This window comes from Pisolithus orientalis (genome assembly GCF_024613125.1).
Source record: "Pisolithus orientalis strain OTSU chromosome Unknown F5J12scaffold_1, whole genome shotgun sequence".
NCBI lineage: Eukaryota > Fungi > Basidiomycota > Agaricomycetes > Boletales > Pisolithaceae > Pisolithus > Pisolithus orientalis.
The window spans coordinates 1,998,240-2,018,038 of NW_026260782.1; the positions used below are offsets into that span (position 1 = coordinate 1,998,240).

At 48.6% G+C, this 19,799-nt stretch overlaps 1 protein-coding gene across 1 annotated transcript; it reads left to right on the forward strand.

Moving 5' to 3' along the window:
• Positions 1-323: 323 nt before the first annotated feature.
• Positions 324-4,402, forward strand: F5J12DRAFT_794468 (uncharacterized protein). Its single transcript, XM_051744021.1, has 12 exons — positions 324-1,072; positions 1,217-1,279; positions 1,342-1,581; positions 1,636-1,701; positions 1,749-1,814; positions 1,865-2,175; positions 2,236-2,344; positions 2,399-2,982; positions 3,014-3,238; positions 3,288-3,438; positions 3,486-3,847; positions 3,903-4,402. Exons 1-12 carry the CDS (start codon positions 592-594, stop codon positions 4,104-4,106), a joined length of 2,862 nt encoding a protein of 953 aa, XP_051606029.1. The 5' UTR covers positions 324-591; the 3' UTR covers positions 4,107-4,402.
• The last annotated feature ends 15,397 nt before the right edge of the window (positions 4,403-19,799 follow it).

Below are 19,799 nucleotides of genomic sequence, written 5' to 3' on the forward strand. Positions count from 1 at the left end.
TCACATTGTTCATCTTTGTTTTTCGATTGGGCTTTTTGGTTGGCTTTTGTGATTTTTGTGATCGGTTGATGATTATGGGTTGCTGTGGTCGAACGTATTACACACATTGCTACGTCGCTGGGTCAATGAATCACGTCACGTCACTAGTATACATGAAGACACCGGTAGTTTTACGTGGGACACAGTACTCGTGGTTATGCATGTGGTGATCAATTGGGACATGTGCAGTGGGTCGATGACATTGATCAGAACGATAGTGACGTTGAGCGCGACACGAGGCTGGCAATAGACTATTAAATTCCCAAGAAGCCTGTGAACGCCGTGATTCTCTGAAGACACTGAGGGAGAATAGGAGCAGAGGGGCGATTGAGAGGTTCGCGGCTCAGAGGTGCCGAGACAGCGCCGGGGGCAGTTGCCGGACGGCCGAGTGGGCGTGTCGAGTCGGAGTCAGTGGACGAACTCTCTACTCCGACTCCGCGACTTGCACCACCTCCTTCTGAGCTCAGAGTCGTCCGTTGTCTCTACCGAACTTACACATCCTCTGCACCCGCGTGCCGACGCTCGTCGTGGTGTGTACTGGTGGTATCAGCAATGAACGGAATGCATGACAACCACAAGCGTACCTCCATCAGCCAACTCCTCAACCCATCCTCCGACTCTTCTGCCTATTCCCATGCTCCTCATCTCCCAAGTCTCTCGTCTGGCCCCGGCGTGCCCCCATATCAACATCCTCAGCATCCCCACCACGCACAGTACCCCCAACATCCCGGCACTGCTTCCTCCTTTCACCTGCGCGCGGCAAGTTGGGGACCCGTCAACGATGATCAGTCTGGAACGAAACGCAGGCCCGAAACCGGGCTGCCTCTTCCTGCCCGTCCATACCCTATGCAGCCGCACATGTATCCTGAGATGAATGGTGGTGACATGCAAAGCAGACAGGTTCGCCCGCGAATGGAGGACAGTGGGCCTTACCCCATGTCCGGCAACCCGTGGCCACATCCTCAGCCAGAGATGTCAAACGTCCACTATGGCCCCCCTGCTGTGACCCCGATGTACTCGGACGAACGAACTGGTAATGCAACTCGAACCCATCTCTCTACCTAAACTCTGACTCCTAGGTGTTCGACACAGCGATATCTGGAGATTATCCCCAAAATAGTTCGATTCCTGTCACTTTCTACATGACTCCCACTGACTCGCAATTCAACAAAATTAGATCAATTTCCACAATCCTCTCAGCAACAACAATTGCATCCTATGAGTTCTCACCCCCATGGTGGTAATTATCATTTTTGTCATACATACCCACCACTTTATTTCTAAGTCATTCTCGCCATCAAGCTTTACAGAATGCTGAAAGGGCCTCCGTTCGTCTAGCAGCTGCACGATATACCCTACCTGCACAGCCCATGTACGAAATGGGTGCATTGGTGCACGCACCACCTGCAATGTTCCCTGCCATGCTGTACTCGCATCATCCTCCCCCAACCCAGGTACAGAAGCGCCCCTCTACTGAAGCCGACGATCCTCCTTCCAAATCCAAGAAGGCAAGAACGAAATCGAAAGCTGGCGATGGGAATGGTAAGACATGCAGGCTCGACATGCCATCCTCAGAATTTGCTCATGCCCTTAAAGCGCCTTCGAAACGTGGATACAATGCCAAAAAGAGGAGTGAGGCAGCTCAGATTGCTGCTCAAAATGGTCAGTATATCTCCCTTTGGAATCCGCTGACATTGAATCTTCTACAGCACAACTCATGCCAGCCATCCCCTATGTTGTCGCTCCTGGAGATAAGGGAAAGGAGAGGGTAGGAGGTAAACTTTCGCATTGTTCGCTTCAAAAAACTTTCGGCTGATTTAGACAGGTGGAATGCTCTTCGTCATGGCGACCAATGGCGCGCAAGGTGACCCATCAACTATGACAACGGAGCTCCAGTTTGCTCGGTGCATGTCAAATCGATATAGGGCGGAACAATTCCCACGCTGCGTATCTTGTACACGACGCTGGGCCGGAGACACATGCAGATTCCAGGGTATTCGTTATTTCCTCAGGGACGACCAACGGAATATCCAGTATGTCAGCTTTGTGGAGAACCTTAAGCCAGATGCACCAAATATGAATATCCCTGGTCAATGGAACGTTCCGTTGACTGCTACACATATACGGCGGATAAAGGTAATTTAGCTGCGGCGCGCTGCCCTGAAGGTCGCTAACCTTCTTTTACGGCAACGGCAGAGAACTGTCGCTCAGGCTTTGTTGCCAACTCTCCGTAAGGAGTTGGGGCACCTTGCTGTCCATGAGTTAATACGGCGGACGCGAGAGAGCGAAGTCCGGGCCACGTGCGGTAAGTGTGGGCGCGATCATCTGGGTTTGTAATTTACGTTGCACATATCTACAGATACGTGCATGACTTCAATATTTTCGTGTAGTTGGATGTGCCGACTATGCGGTCGCGAAGCGTGTGCGGAATGCTTTGAACAAGTCAGGGAGTTGACCGAAGACCGACCAGGTGCCACACAGGCGGAGATCGCTACCCTTCAAGCACGACGAGAAAAGCATGCACATTCGAATCCGTTCTTCTTGTCCTGCACAAGAAGGAATGAGCACGTTTTCAAAGATTTCTCTCCTATGACGCGATTCTGCCAGACGGAGCTCGAGGAGGCGATAAAGGAGATGGAAGAGTTGCTACAGCAGCCAGATGTCGATGCACTACCCAATGTGGGAGCTATTGATCCAACCTTGCAGAACGGCATGGACGAAACTACAAAGACAACTGATACCGGACAGTGCGCCGATGCATCTGGTAATGAAGCACATGGTGTAACGAGTTCGCCCCAGGTAGGCACTGTCAACGGGGATGCTCAGGGAGCAGAAGGGACAACGCTGGTCTGCGCCAATGCAGGCCAGTCGGGGATCTCTCTGGATACAGACTCGCAACAAGAGGGTCCTGGTGGCTCTCCCGACATACCGTCATACCCAACTGTTACCTATCCCTGATTCTGATCTGACTGAGGACGTCTTTCGATCGCTTTGGGTGAAAGGAGAGCCCCTTGTAGTTACTGGAATCCTTCCTAAGTTCCAGATTCAGTGGACACCCGAGTACTTCGTGCAGAAGTACAATTCGCAGAGTTGCCTGATCCTTGAGTGCCAAACCGATATCAACAGAAGGGTCACTGTGGGCGAATTTTTCTCTCAGTTCGGGGAATACCAGGGTAGAACAGAATGTTGGAAGTTGAAGGCAAGTGACTTACGTTGATGCAGGTGAATCTAATACTGAATGATCCCAGGACTGGCCTCCGTCGACTGACTTCAAGACGGCGTTCCCCGAACTCTACGAAGACTTCAGCAGAGCTGTACCGGTACCTAGTTATTCTAGACGTGATGGAGCACTAAACATCGCTTCGCACTTCCCAATTAACACGGTAGCTCCAGACCTTGGTATGTGAACTGTGAAGTAGGGATCATCGGGATTGACGTGCCATCAGGACCCAAGATGTACAACGCGATGGCGTCGTCCGAGTCTCCTGGGAGCAAAGGCTCGACACGCTTGCACATGGATATGGCAGATGCTTTGAACATCATGACGTATACTGCACCAACTCCAGACGGAAAACCAGGCTGTGCGGCATGGGACTTGTTCCGTGCTAGTGACTCCCCTAAACTGCGCCAATTCTTGCGGCGGAAGTTCAAGGCCACTAACTATCAGCATGATCCAATACACTCACAGCAATTTTATTTGGATAGTCAATTGAGGAAGGAGCTGTTTGATACATTCGGAGTAAAAAGTCATAGAGTTTATCAAAAACCAGGGGAGGCCGTGTTTATACCCGCCGGGTGCGCCCATCAGGTGAGTACATGCTATATCGCGAATTGTCAGACGTTCACCTAGGGCCACTCCCAAGGTCTGTAATCTGGCTGACTGCGTGAAAGTTGCAATCGACTTCGTCAGCCCGGAGAACATTGCTCGATGCGAACAACTTACTAAAGAATTCCGAGAACAGAACCAGTCGATGGCGTGGAAAGAGGATGTCCTACAGCTGCGCACCATGATGTGGTATGCATGGCTATCTTGTTGCCGACAGGAGAAGGAGATGAATGAAATTTAACGCGAGTTCATTCATCGTTCGTCTTTCTTCGAGGAAGGATGGATCACCTTTTTGGATTGTATGATAAGTATAACAATTTGCTTGCTTGCAAGGTTGGAGGGAGCGCTGGTTAAGCCACGCAGGGAGAACAGGATTTGCAAACTAATGCCGCATCTGCTTTCTTGTGTACATGCACGCACTACCTTACTTGTAGCCTTTGAATGCAGCGATATGATTTCGTTCTGTAGAAAGATATACAATATACTGCGGATCTGACGGGAGAAATACATCGTAATATTCCTGGACGTTGTTAGGCCCAGGTCTGTAAACTCTTTGTCGGGGTTGATCATGCCGGGCCGACCTCCGGTCACGTGTCGGGGGTGGGTTAACTCAATTCGCAATAGGGATTTTGTCGATGTACATTGTGTCTAGCAGACTACATGGAGGCACATGGGAGATTGTGCACATCTCATAGACAGTGGCATACACTGCTTGTATATTGACATTACTGGAGTCAGTGATGGTTCTGTGATCTCTTATGAGTTCCTGCAGCAAGAATATGCATTTGAGTGTGTTACTGTGTATGATGATTTTTGTGCCAGGTCAGCAGACCTTGAAGGCTCCATGCTGGTATGTTGTGCAGACTCTGTTTGCAAGCTTGTTGAACAGTATCTGTATTTGATGTTGAAGCAACTTAGAGCTATTGCTGGTCATCACAATTTGGTTCTGCATAGTAACTTGCTTTGAGTGATGTGTGTTGATGTGCTACACAATCATCATTGTATGGTTTCCTGTCTTTTGCTGGTGTACATGTTTGTGGCTCTTCATCATTATGTGCCCCACCCATCCTCCACATTATAAATGACTGCTTGTATGCCACCCTCTCCCACCCCATAATCCATTAACTGTTATGCCTGAGTGTGGTGACTTCTTCAAATGGAATAGGCATGAAGCACATGAGGGGGAGACTATGGGCTGAATGTATTGTAACTGTTATGCCCGGGTGCGGTGACTTCTTCAAATGGAATAGGCACGAAGCACGTGAGGGGGAGACTACGGGCCGAACGTATCGTAACCCCTATGGCTGAGTTATCACGAGGATCCGACAAAGGTTCTGTCTTCTGACAAGTCCCGAAGGTTGTTCGTTCGGAGATAGAACAAGGATCGAAGCGAAGTAATTAGCTCAGTTGCAAGCTATTGAAAAACTGAGGATACACGGTAAAGTACGTAGGTTTATATACCCCTAAGTAAGAGTACCATACCAGTCGTGAGCGACGTGTCGCGATGCGTATCCGCAGTAATCAACGAACTAATCAATCAAATAAACAAGAGTCATATGGTGTCAATGATGGGGGTAGCGAAGGGGACGAAGGCTATACCGGCTGCACCGCAGGCACACAGCAAGGAGCCAGACACCAGAGCTATAGTACAACATATGGGCAATATAAATGAGTCAGCAAAGAGGGAACGGATCAAGAAAGAAACATATCGTCCATCAGGAGGCAGTACCGGGATACTGGGTCAATGGTGATGAGTCTCGACAGGTATTGGAAATACCTGGACAGCTGGAGATCCAAGGTGTCCCTGGAGCATACAAACCCCTAGGACGGCGACGATTACGAGGGATGCGACAAGGCACGTGATGCACATGACTGCGAGAAGCCGAAAAAGGCAAGACCCCTGGTGGAAGCGTAACATCACCCCCCCTCTAAGGTCCTCAGACCCTTGAGGACGGGCTGGAAGCCGCATTAGCGGGGCGAGCGGATAGGGGTCAGCGAGTAGTGTAAATGCAGGAACGCGTTTGAGATGCGACGGGCAACGATGGCGATGGAGATGGCGACTCCTCGAAGACTGGAGTAAAACGGGAGCCGTGTCCATTGCAGCAGGACCAATGTCCCAGGTAATGACACTGGAAGCATGCATGTGGATATAGGACGTGACCCTCGGGTACCGGGGTCTGTCCTCTGAGGTAGTACCGAAGCTGATCGAGAGGGACGGGGAGAAAGGGAGCTGCAGGGATAGGGTCGGAGGCGTGGACGGAGTTATGGTATTGTTTGTGCATTCCTGCCCACGACGCATCCTGCAAAAGAACCTCCCACGAGGAATTGTGAGTCCCTGTCCCAAGTCGAGCACCAACCTCTTTAAACAGCTCTCCAGAGTCGACAAACCCTAACTCCACAGTGCGCCAACGTTTCTCCTTCTCCTGATCCGGTATATCTTCTTTCAATTTATCGTCTGAAGCTGGGGAAACCTTCTTTGGAACAATCCGGTCTAGGATACGAGAAGCTGGTGCCAGGAACTCCCCTAACTGTTGTTGCCGTAAGTGATGATAGGCACCACCCGTAATAGCTTCCGTAAGATCGCTAGAAGCTTTTTCGAGCATGTCGATCATGATTACCTCCAAAAGTGGCGCTATACCGCTCAACTTCCTGGTACAGATCCTGGAGACCAACCCGTTAATTACGTCTGACGCTCGGTAGATCTCAGACAGCATCCCAAAATACGAAACCTGTTCTGGTGAGCACCCGTTAATGTTGTCCCTGTCGTGGAAGACGTCAAGTGCCCGCACAACATCCAGGTAGTCAGCTGCTGGGATTGGTAGTCTTTGCTGGTCTGCCCTGGCAGAGGCAGTTGCGGCAAGGACATCAAGGGCCGTGCGATGGGCTTGGTCAGAGTAGGTTGTGAAGGCGGAGCGTACGTCAGGAGATTTGGCAACATTGGTGCTACTGGCGAGGGCTCCTGAGTTATCGGAGTCATGGTCAGTCCGTGCCTTACCCTTTCCCTTGAGGCTACTGTCCTCTCCACGGAGGACTCTGACCTTGGGGGCAGGGACGTGCCTGATCGTGACTGACGGGAGTGGATGCAGTCGGAGAGAGCAGGTGACAGGGGGCGATACCGGACGGGGTTGGGAGACAGGCGAGGAGTACCCTGAGATATAAAAGCTGGAGGGGGATGTTGGAGGTGAGGTCGGGGCATAGACAGTGACTGGGGGTAAGACCCCATCGTCGTTGGAGTCATAAAGGGGTTCTGCAGAGGTGAGGAGGTCGACATAATCATTTTCAGTATTTATGGAGCGAGGGGAATCCATTTAACTCTTTAGGTGACGGGCAAGCTTGTACTGGTCGAGTGCTTCCTGAGCATGCTCCTTTATATGCTCTTCGGGTTCCCAAGTATTTGATGAATGGGGGAATCCTTTCCACTTGACCAAGTACCGCCTCTTTCCACAGCGACCATCAGTTTTGTGATTTATTATGGACTCAACCTCCCATTCGATCTCATCATCAACCAACTCTGGCAGGGGTGCTGTGGGCGCAGCTCCATACACTTCGTTTTCGATGTACGGAAAGATCCAAGAGGCATGAAACACCGGGTGAACCTTCCAGGTCCCTGGGAGGTCCAATCAGAACGCAACAGGTGACATGATCTGAGTCACCTTGAAAGGCCCGAGACGTCAGGGCGCAAGCTTCTCGCACTGGTTTTGAATCCACAGATGGCCGGTATCCAGGAGAACCATATCTCCAACCTTGGGTGCAACATAAGTCCCTTTTGATTGAGACTTCATTACTTCCCATGCTTTCTTGTGTGCTAGGATTGCGACATCTCGAGATGCTGCCAACCGTTCCAATCTTTCTTCTACCAAGGGGACCGGGGTTAACCAAGTTTCGGGGTAAGGAGAGGGGTTGTATCCAAGGAGCAAGGAAAACGGAGTCATTTTGTGGACAGAATGTACCCGGGAGTTGTGGGCGAACTCAGCGGAGGGAAGTTTGGTGGCCCATGAGTTGGGAAACTCGGAACAATAGAGCCAAAGATATCCTTCAACCTCCTGGTTGACGCATTCGCTTTCTCCATTTGTTTGGGGGTGATATCCAGTCGACATCCTAGTCTTGACCCCTATAGCTTTGTAAAGTTCCTTGGTAAATGATGACACGAACTGCGGGCCTCAATTGGAGATCACTGATTCCGGTATTCCATATCAGGTGTATATGAACCGATGGAATAGCTTCGCGAGTCTGATGGAGTCAATTGTCTTGTGGCAAGGAACAAACAGGGCAGCCTTGGTAAGCCCTTGATCTACAACCATAAGGATGGAGTCATATTTGTCCTCCCCAGACACGGGGAGATCCGTGATAAGGTCCATAGAAATTTGTTGGAAGGGGAAGATGGAATTTGGCATTTCGTGGGGAACGACCGGGGGAGTTGGCGGATGAGTGATGACCTTGGTGGTTTGGCATGCGGGGCATCCAGCGATGTACTTCCGGATATCCTTCATCATCCCTTCCCACCATACTTCCTTTTTCATTTTAGCGAACATCACCTTCTGTCTGGGGTGTCCCACTGACTCGTGGTCGTGATAGGAACACATGCAGTGCTGGCGATGATCGGGGGGAATATATAACCAGGTAGTTCCGAAATGTTTCGTTCCATCTGGCGTGGTAGTTACGTTTTCTCGAGGTTCCGGACCTTCGGTGCTTTTAGAAGCATCGTTTTTGATCCGTTCATATAGTTCTGTCGACACAGCATAAACACCTCTGGCTCCTTTGACAATTTCCTCAGAAGGGCAAGTGTCAGGCAGCCGACTTCCCTTTGACTGTACCTCAACCGGGTGGGAATACAGCTTGGTGGTAGTGTGCGACCATGTCGTTTTAGCGGGGAGACGTCCTATTTGACATAAACGATTAATTCTTTGTTGTTTCTGTATTTTTGTGAGGGAAAAAGAGGGTGAAACAAGGTGAATTTGCAGGAGACCCACCCCCTCCGAAAGCCAAAGGTCTGGGGGGAGGACCGTGGCCACCGGGGCGGGTTCAACAACCTCGCTTTTACAGGATAAGGTATCGGCAGGGACCTGTAGTCGACCAGCCTGCCACGAGAACCGGATGGGGTAAGACTGGACCGTAGCGGCCCATCTTGCCTGGTGGGGGGTAAGTTGTTGCGGTTCACGGTAGTATTCCAGGTTCTTGTGGTCAGTAAAGACCACAGTCGGTGCGACCGGGGAAAGGAGGTAGGGGCAGAAAGCTTTCAGTGCCCGAATGACAGTGAGCATCTCCAGATCATAGACCTGGTATCGCTGCTCGGCCCCCACCAAGGACTGAGACAGGTAGGAGCAGGGGTGCCATTTGTCATTGGTTCCCTTTTGGGCAAGAACCGTGCCAGTGCTGAGCTTTGAGGCATCCGTAAACAAAGCGAAGGGTTTGGAGAAGTCTGGGATAGTAAGAACCGGCGCTGAGCATAACAAAGATTTTAACTTCTCGAAAGCTTTGTCACACTCGGGGGTCCAAGTATAGGACACTCCCTTCTTTGTAAGATCATGTAGGGGACGGGCGACGCTTGAGAACGAAGGGATAAACTTGCGATAGAAGTTGCAGAACCCAAGAAAATGACGAAGTCCCGTTAGGTTGTCCGGGGATTCCCAGGTACTAATGGCATTGGTCTTCGTCGGCGAAGTCTCTAAACACCCTTTTCCGATAATCATTCCCAAGAATTCGATTTCTTCAGCCTCGAACACACATTTTCCTAATTTGAGGCAAAGACCTTCTTTTTGGCAAATTTGGAGGAATTCGCGAACACAGGTTCGAAGTTCCTCTTTTGTTTTTGCGTGAATGGCCACATCGTCCATATAACCTACCTGCTTTCCTCGTTGGGTTTCGAAAGTCTGGTCCATGTACCTTTGAAACAAGGGCGGTGAGTTACACTGCCCAAAGAACATTACCGTTGGTTCGAACAACCCTCGAGGGGTGACAAACGCTCCTTTCCACTCGTCACCTTCCTTTACCCTGAGGTTGGTAAATCCCCATCAAACATCAAACTTCGCGTAATATTTTGATTTGACTAGCTCGTCGAAAAGCGCCTGAGTATTCGGCAAAGGATGGGCGTCAGGGACAGTGAACGAATTGAGATAGCGGTAGTCCTGAATTAGCCGCTTCTTTCCATCCTTTTTGGCCACAAAGAACACCGGGGCTGCTTGAGGTGAAGTAGACGGTCGAATCTTTTTGCATTTTAAGTTTTCTTCGAGGAATTCATCCAGAACCTTGAGTTTGTCAGGCGACATAGGATATACTGCAGCTTTTTTTGGTTTGAAATCTTCCTGGAGTCGGATTTCATGATCCAGGCCGGGTCGATGTGCTGGAAGTGGGATATCTTCTTCGGAGAAAACCTGCACGAATTCTTGATATTCTTTGGGAAGTCTCACTTCCTCTTTGGTATCAGACAACGCTGCTTCGAGTTCTGTGGAAAGCGTGGTTTTGTTAATATTACTTACCACCGGTTCTTTTACAGAACCGTCTTCATTAAACTTGATGGCATACCCTTCATAAGAAGGTACCTGTTCTTTAATATAGACATCAGTCTCTCGAGTCGGAACAAACCCGTCGTCCCAACATGTAATTTTGTTGTGTTCCCACTCCATTCTTGGTTTGAAGGTTCGAAGGAAGGGCATTCCTAAAAGGATATGTTCCTTTCCTACGAGGGGTCCAACATAACACTTGATGCGGACGACCTGGTTTTTGATTATAAGCCGAATTGAGACCTTTCTTGTTATCCATTCCACGTCCTTTCCTGTAAACGACGTAGTCTTGAACTTTGTCTTGACTCGATAGGTCGGGATCTTGAGGGTTTGAACTATTCACTCCGATATGAGCGAGACTTCTGCGCCTGAGTCGACGCAGACCATTACTCCTGCCATGTAGTCCGGCAACCATGCTCTTCCAAGAGGAGATCCAACGCGCATGTTTGATTCATCATCTATGGAATTACATTTGGCAGACAACACAGAAGCAGGACCTGCCTTAGGAGTATCGGTGGTCCCATTTAAAAATTCAACCCATGTGCTTTCATTTCGTCTGGGGTCACCAGACGATCTCCTACATAAGCAGTCTTCGTTCCATCTTGGGAAAGAACGACCCAAACGCCAGGTAAAGCTTTGGGTTTGACCTTGTTACAGTCACGCTTGTAGTGACCTTTAGCTCCGCATTCGAAGCACGTAACGTCAGAGTTTGATCGGCGTACGTTTTGCCTTCTTTTGTCAACGTCCATCGCATCGGGGTCTCGGGAACCTCCGCAGTAATGAATAAACTTTCGTTCATACCGAGATTCCTTTCCTTCGAGGATATGTCTGGTTGCGATTGCAGTCCTAGCTTCTCCTGCGCATTGAATCCACTCGACAACCGTCGAGGGTACGCGCCCAGAGTTAAGGACCCAGTCCCTATATTCTTTATTCAGACCTTTTCCGAAGAAAATCCCTGCTTCACGTGACTCCTCTTCAAGCTGGGCCTTGTTGACAAGTCTGGTAAACTCGGCTATATAGGCTTTGAGTTCTCGTTTGCCCTGGGTGATGTTGGAGAGCTGTAGAATAGCAAGCGCAGTCTGATCACCGGATTCAAAAGTGGCTTTAAGACGCTCGATGAACTTTTGGAAAGAGTCCGAGTACCAGATAGTTCTGTCGAGGAGCTTGTTTTCATTTTGGTAATTTTCTGCGAAAGACACGGCAGCTCCCTTTGTCATATAGGTAAGGGCGAACGAAATCTTGAGTGACTCTGTATTGTAGACGTGTTTGTTAAGGTTGAGATAACCTTCAACTTGTGTGATCCAGATTTGAAGCCCATTGTGGCTTCTGTCGTATTCACCGGGATGCCCGACATTAAACTCCCTTCCTCCATTGGGTGGGCGGACATCATACAAGTCGTCAGGGTCGGAGGCCTTACCCTTACTGGACCCTCCGATGGGGCCCTCTGGGGGAATTACCTTTCCGTAGTTCCTGGCATACCAAGCTTGTAGAGCCGAGTCCGTAGGCATTCCTGTTGGGAAGGGATCACTCGACTGACCTGTACCGGTGATTTTGCGCCAGTCTTCTGCCAAAGAGTGCATCTGTCTTTCCAACCTTTCCTTCAGCTCCTCTTTGGAGTATACCTTTGGCGGCATCTCAGGGGCTGATTCTCTGTGACCGATTGTCATGGACATAACTGGCAATAAGCATGCTTCCTGTTCTTCTTTGAGGACTGATCCGAAAGAAGTCTCGGACTTCTGATCATCTTCTTCTTCTGAACTAAGCGCGACTTCCGATTCCCTAAAACGGGATAGATACGATAACTGGGGATTACTAGCTGTGGCTGACGGCCCTAGTCTTCTGGGTATTGGCGGTAGAGGTGGGTTCCTTCCTAGTCCTAGCGGGGTATTGCATGGAGGGACTGGAGGTCTCGACTTCTGAGGGTTAGACACTTTAACGGGAAGTGACAACGAAGGCTGAGGGAGGATTTATTTCTTGAAAGAACCTGTCAGCATAGAGATTGTTGCGCGAGTTCCTTTACACGTAGGGAGGGATGAGCGCGGACTCTAGGGAGGCGATCTATTAAAGCCTAATGGCTGCCTGTAGAGCGATGGATTTGGTTAAGGGTAGAGGGGTGCTTCTCAATCTTGCTACCAGTCGAAACCAGTCTGAGAGGCGAGGAGACAAAGGGCAAGTTAGTTTTTACACGTAGGGAAACCAACGAGCCTTTGTTTGATTCGAGGATTGGTTTGTTGAAGTTCAGTAACCAAGGACGAGTAGACTTTCGTGAAGAGGTCGACAAGTCCTGAAAGCTGCGTGGAGTTTTTCGATTTTGTTATGCCCGGGTGCGGTGACTTCTTCAAATGGAATAGGCATGAAGCGCACGAGGGGGAGACTATGGGCCGAACGTATCATAACCCCTATGGCTGAGTTATCGCGAGGATCTGACAAAGGTTCTGTCTTCTGACGAGTCCTGAAGGTTGTTCGTTCAGAGATAGAACAAGGATCGAAGTGAAGTAATTAGCTCAGTTGCAAGCTATCGAAAAACTGAGGATACATGGTAAAGTACATAGGTTTATATACCCCTAAGTAAGAGTACTGTACCAGTCACGAGCGACGCGTATCCGCAGTAATCAACAAACTAATCAATCAAATAAACAAGAGTCATACGGTGTCAATGATGGGGGTAGTGAAGGGGACGAAGGCTATACCGGCTGCGCCGCAGGCACACAGCAAGGAGCCAGACACCAGAGCTATAGTACAACATATGGGCAATATAAACGAGTCAGCAAAGAGGGAACGGATCAAGAAAGAAACATATCGTCCATCAGGAGGCAGTACCGGGATACCGGATCAATGGTGATGAGTCTCGACAGGTATTGGAAATACCTGGACAGCCGGAGATCCAAGGTGTCCCTGGAGCATACGAACCCCTAGGACGGCGACGATTACAAGGGACGCGACAAGGCACGTGATGCACATGACCGCGAGAAGCTGAAAAAGGCAAGACCCCTGGTGGAAGCGTAACAGTAACCCCTATGGCTCAGTTATCTTGGAAGCCCAACAGAGGTTCTGTCTACTGGGGAATTCCCTTGAGGATATTTGCATGGAGAGAGAACAAGGGCGAACAAGAAGGAAGTTAGCTGAGCCATAGGGGTTATGATACATTCAGCCCATAGTCTCCCCCTCATGCGCTTCATGCCTATTCCATTTGAAGAAGTCACCATGCTCGGGCATAACAAAATTGAAAAAACTCCAAGCAGCTTTCTGGACTAGTTGACCTCTTTGCAAAAGTCTACTTGTCCTTGGTTACTGAACTTCAACAAACCAACTTGTTTCTCAACTGCCCTCACAGGCATAACAAAATTGAGAAACACCCCTTAACCAAATCCATTGCTCTACAGGCAGCCACTAGGCTTTAATAGATCGCCTCCCTAGAGTGACCCCTCTATGCTGACAGGTTTCTTTCGAGAAATAAATCCTCCCTCAGCCTTCATTATCACTTCCCATTAAAGTGTCTAACCTGCAGAAATCGAGACCGCCAGTCCCTCCTTGACCTAACCCCCTTGGGCTCGGAAGGAATCCTCCTCTACCACCCATCCCACTAGGAAGACTAGGCCCCTCGACTACTGCCACCAATCCTTGTTTATCCTACTTATCTCAGTTTAGAGATTCGGAAGTTGCACTTAGTTCTGAAGAAGAAGACAGTCAGAAGTCTGATACTTCTCTCAGATCAGTCCTCAAAGAAGAACAAGAAGAACGTGAATCACCCGTTATGTCCATGACACTCAGTCACAGAGAATCAGCCCCTGAGATGCCTTCAAGGACCATCACTGAAGAGGAGCTGAGACAAAGGTTGGAAGAACAAAGAATTGCTATGGCAGAAGAGCTTCACAAGGTGATGCATGCCCAGAGTAGTGATCCATTTCCAACAGGAACGCTTACTGACTTGGCATTACGCAAATGGTATGCCAGGAACTTCAGAAAGGTAATTCCCCCAGAGGCTCCTTTCATAGGAACCAGTAAGGGTAAGGCCCCAGCCGATCCTGACAATGCATACGATTACCACCCACCCAATGGAGGAAGGGAGTTTACTGTCGGGCATCCCAGAGAATATGATGGAATCCACAATGGGCTTCAGACCTGGGTAACACAGGTCGAAGGATATTTGAACCTGAACAAGCATGTGTATAACACTGAGGCCCTCAAGATTTTGTTTGCCCTCACATACATGACCAAAGGTGCAGCAGTCTCCTTTGCCGAAAACTATCAAAATGAAAACAAGCTTCTCAATGGAACTATCTATTACACCGATACCTTCCAGAGGTTCATGGAATGTCTTAAAGCTACTTTCAAGTCAGGCAACCAGACCGCTCTCACAATCTTGTGACTCTTGGACATCTCACAAGGCAAATGCGAACTTGAGGCGTATATCGCTGAATTCACAGGGCTTGTCAACAAGGCTCAACTAAAGGAAGAGTCACGTGAAGCAGGGATCTTCTTTGGAAAAGGCTTGAACAAGGAGTATCGTGATTGGGTCCTCAACTCTGGACGCATGCCTTCCATGGTCATCAAGTGGATACAGTGCATGGGAGAGGCCCAAACTGTGATTGCCATGAAGCATATCCTAGAAGGGAAAGAATCTTGGTATGAATGAAAGTTCATTCATTACTGCGGAGGTTCTTGAGATCCTGATGCAATGGATGTTGACAAATGTAAATGGAATGTAAGACATTCTGGATCAGAAATTACTTGCTTCAAGTGTGGAGCTGCCAGTCACTATCAATGTGATTGCAAATCCAAGGCCAAACAACTCTTGGGAATCTGCATCATTATCAAAGAAGATGGCATGAAGACTGCCTATGTTGGAAATCATGAAGCAACAGCAGAAGAAAGAAAGGCCTTTGGGTTGGATTTTTAAAGGGGACTGACAAATCTCCTGCTACAGTCAGTCCTGTATCAATTTTGTCTGCTAAATGTACTTCTATAGATGATGAATCAACTATGCGAATCTGTTCACCACTAGGAAGGGTTGTTTTACTGGACTTCAATGCAGGAATTATGGCCTGTATCGACTTGGGAGCCGAGGTCTCCCTCATATTGGAATGATTGGTCCAGAAGCTTCGGATACCAACGTATTGTGTCAAGAATAAGTTCAAGACCATGTTGTTCACTGGAAAAGATGTCGAATGGGTCACAAGAAAAGCAACCCTGAAAATGATCATCAAGAATAGGGTTGTTCACATCAAATGTTACATCGGACTGCTAGTAGGCAAGGAACACGTCCTCCTTGGAATGCCCTTCCTAAAAGAATTCCAGCCACAGATGAATTGGGAAATGGGAAAAATAATATGTTGGGATGACAGGTATGTTCCTACTAAAGAATCTGACTGTTACATCAAACAGGTGGTGCCTTCCTATGAAGGCAGTGCAACTGACAACTCTGGGTCACCAGGGAAGTTGCCAGAAACAGGGATTGACCCTGTAACCATTAACAAAACTACTCTCTCCACAGAATTAGAAGCTGCCCTAGTGGCAGGGAAGGAGGAAGTCAGACTTCCCAATATGTATAAGGAATTTGCCAAGGTGTTCACAGAAGATGATATTCCGTTACCAGCCCATTGACCCAGACTGGACCATGAAATCTGACTTCACGATGATTTCAAACCTAAAAAGGCAACGGTATACCCCATGTCTCCTGACAAGTTGAAAGTTCTAGATGAATTCCTGGAAGAAAATCTCAAATGTAAAAAGATTCAACTGTCAACATTGCCGCAAGTGGCACCAGTTTTTTGTAGCCAAGAAAGATGGGGAAAAGTGGTTAATTCAAGATTACCGCTATCTTAACTCGTTCATGATCCTGGATGCACACCCATTGCCTAACACGCAGGCTTTGTTTGACGAGTTAGTTGAATCCAAATATTATGCCAAGTTTGATATTCATTGGGGTTTCACCAACCTCCATGTCAAGGAAGGAGATGAGTGGAAAGGGGCTTTCATTACCCCTAGAGGGTTGTTTGAACCAATGGTAATGTTCTTTGGTCAATGCAACTCACCACCTTCTTTCCAGTGATATATGGATAAAACCTTTGAATCACAAAGAGGGAAGCAGGTAGGATACATGGACGACATAGCAATCCATGGGAAGACCAAAGAGGAACTTTGGAGCCATGTTCACGAGTTCCTGAGGATCTGTGAAAAGGAGGAACTGTGTCTCAAGAGCAGCAAATGTGTCTTCAAGGCTGAAGAAGTTGAGTTCCTTGGAATGATAATAGGAAAAGGGCATATGGAGACTTCACCAACGAAGACTGATGCCATCAGTACTTGGGAAGCCCCCAACAACCTTACCAGGCTTCGTAGATTCCTCGGCTTCTGCAACTTCTACCGCAAGTTTATTCCCTCCTTTTCAAGCATCGTGCACCCCCTACATGACTTAATGAAGAAAGGAGTGTCCTACCAGTGAATGGCAGAATGCGATGCCATGTTCGAAGAATTAAAGTCTTTGTTATGCTCCTCTCCAGTCCTCACTATCCTGGACTTCTCAAAGCCCTTTGCTTTGTTCACAGATGCTTTGAAGCTTGGTACTGGTGTGGTACTTGCACAGAAAGGAGCAGACAATGAATGGCATCTCTGTTCTTACCTCTCTCAGTTGTTGGTTGGAGCCAAGCAGTGCTACCAGGTCTATGACCTCAAAATGCTTGCTGTCATCCGTGCACTCAAGGCCTTCTGCCCATACCTCCTTTCCCTGGTCGCCCCTACTGTGGTCTTTACCGACCACAAGAACTTGGAATACTATCATGAGCCTCAACAGCTCACTCCCCAACAGGCCTGGTGGGCCGCTACCATTCAATTGTACCCCATCCACTTCTCCTGGCAGGCTGGCTGCCTCCAGGTTCCTGTGGACACTCTTTCCCACAAGAGCAAAAGTGCAGAGCCTGCCCCTGTGGCCATGGTCCTTCCACTGGACCTTTGGCTTTCGAAGGGGGTAGATTCCCAAGTTTGCCTTGTTTCACCCTCTTTTTCCCTCACCAAACTACAAAAACAACTAAAAATCAACCGTCTCTGCCAGATGGGTCATGTTCCTGCAAGGATAGTGCAATCACAAAGAAACTCAAAGCCTTATTCTTGCCCATCTGAGGAAACACCAAAGGAGAAAAGGCTGCCTGACACTCGCCCTTTGAGGAATCATGTAAAAGGAGTGTGGGGAGTTTATGCTATATCCTCGGATTTATATGAATGTGTCAAAAACAACATGCCGAAGGAATTGACCGGTCTGGAACCCAAGGACAATGTCACCATTGCAGAAGATGGAACAAAATGTTTCAGAATGACAAGATTGTATATTCCCCCAGAAAACCGACAACATTGCATGCACAGCTACCATGACCATGAATCTGCCAGTCACCCCAGACAGAAAGCAATGGCAGCTAAAATGCATAGGGAAGTATGGTGGGAAGGAATGGTAAAGGATATAAAAGCTTACGTGGCTGGATGCCTGGTTTGCCAAACAACCAAGGTCGTCACTCATCTGCCAACACTGCTGGTGGTCCCCCATGAAGCCCCAAAAACATCATTTCCCTTCCAACAGATCTCTATGGATCTCATCACAGATCTTCCTGTTTCTGGAGAACAAAAATACGACTCCATTCTCATGGTTGTTGATCAGGGCCTTATGAAGGCCGCACTCTTTATCCCCTGTCACAAGACTATTGACTCTGTCAGGATCGCCCAACTCTTTCATCAATTCATATATTCCCAGTTTGGAATCCCAGAGTTGGTAATCTCTGATTGCAGACCCCAGTTTGCATCTTCCTTCACCAAAGAATTGTACAAGGCTATAGGGGTCAAAACCAAGCTCTCTATGGCTTACCACCCCCAGACTAATGGAGAAAGTGAATGCATAAATCAAGAGGTGGAAGGTTACCTTCGGTTGTACTGTGCAGAAGTGCCAAATTCCTGGGCTGCCAAGCTCCTGTCAGCCAAATTTGCCCACAACTCCTGCATCCACTCGGTTCATCAAATGACTCCATTTTTGCTCCTCCTGGGATACAACCTGTCCCCTTACCCCGAAGTACAGTTAACCGTGGTACCCTCGGTCAACAAAAGGCTGGAAAGGCTAGCCTCAAACTGGGATATCACAATTCTCACTCACAAAAAGGCCCAAGGCCTGATGCGCTCATGCTCAAAAGGGTCTTATGTTGTGCTGAAGGTAGGAGATCAGGTACTCCTGGATACCAGACATCTTCGTATCAAAAACCAGTGCAATAAGATTGCACCGCATCACCTTGGACCATTCAAGGTGACTCAGGTTGTCTCTCCTGTCACTTTCTGATTGGAGTTGCCCCCAACATGGAAGGTCCATCCAGTGTTCCATGCCTCTTGGATCTTCCTGTTTGTTGAAAATGACACTTATGGTGCTGCTCCTGCAGCACTGTTACCAGAATTGGTTGACAACGAGATCAAGTGGGAGGTCGAGTCAATAATTAATCACAAGATGGATGGAAGAAGAGGCAAATGATGCTATTTAGTTAAATGTAAAGGGTTCCCACATTTGTCCAACACCTGGGAACCTGAAGAACATATAAAAGACCATGCATCAGAAGCCCTCAACCAGTACAAGCTTGCCTGCCATCTTAAAAATTAAATGGACTCCCCTTGTTCTATTAACACTGAAAACGATTATGCCAACCTCCCCCTCACTGCCAAATCCTTTCACAACACCTACAATGATGATGGAATCGTTCCCCCAATCGCTGTCTATGCCCCAACCAGTCCTCCAATGTCCCCCACCAGCTTTTATGTCTCTGGATACTCATCACCATTGTCGCAGCCCTGCCCACTATCCCCACCTTCCAGAGGAACTCATGGACCATGTCCACTCGCAGGCTTCTCGGTCAGACACGCCCCAGTACCTAAGGCCAGAGTTTCCCCCGGTGGAGACAGTAACCAACAGGGAAAGGGTAAAGTGCATGCTGACCATGACTCCAATAGAGCGACAACTGGAGAAGGCTCCTCCCATGCTCCCCAACCTACCAACCTTCGCTCCACCTTCACTACATACTCCGGCAGAGCCCAACACACAGCCCTCGACCTCCTCACAACTGCTGCCATTGCCTGGGTTGACCAGCAGCGGCTACCAATTGCAGCAGGTGACTACTTGGATGTTGTTAGGGTGCTTGACATCTTCCATGATGGGGATGACATTGACAGGTGCTCACCAGAACAGGTTGAGTATTTTGGGATGTTGTCTCAAATCTACTGAGCATCAGATGTGATCAACAGACTAATCTCAAAAATCTGGACTTGGAAGTTGAGCGGAACTGTGCTGTTATTGGAGGTTATAATGATCGACATGTTGGAGAAGGCTTCCTCAGACCTTACTGAAGTGGTAACCAGAGGAGCTTATCATCATCTGTGCAATCAACAGATAGGAGAGTTCTTGGTGCTGCTGGCTT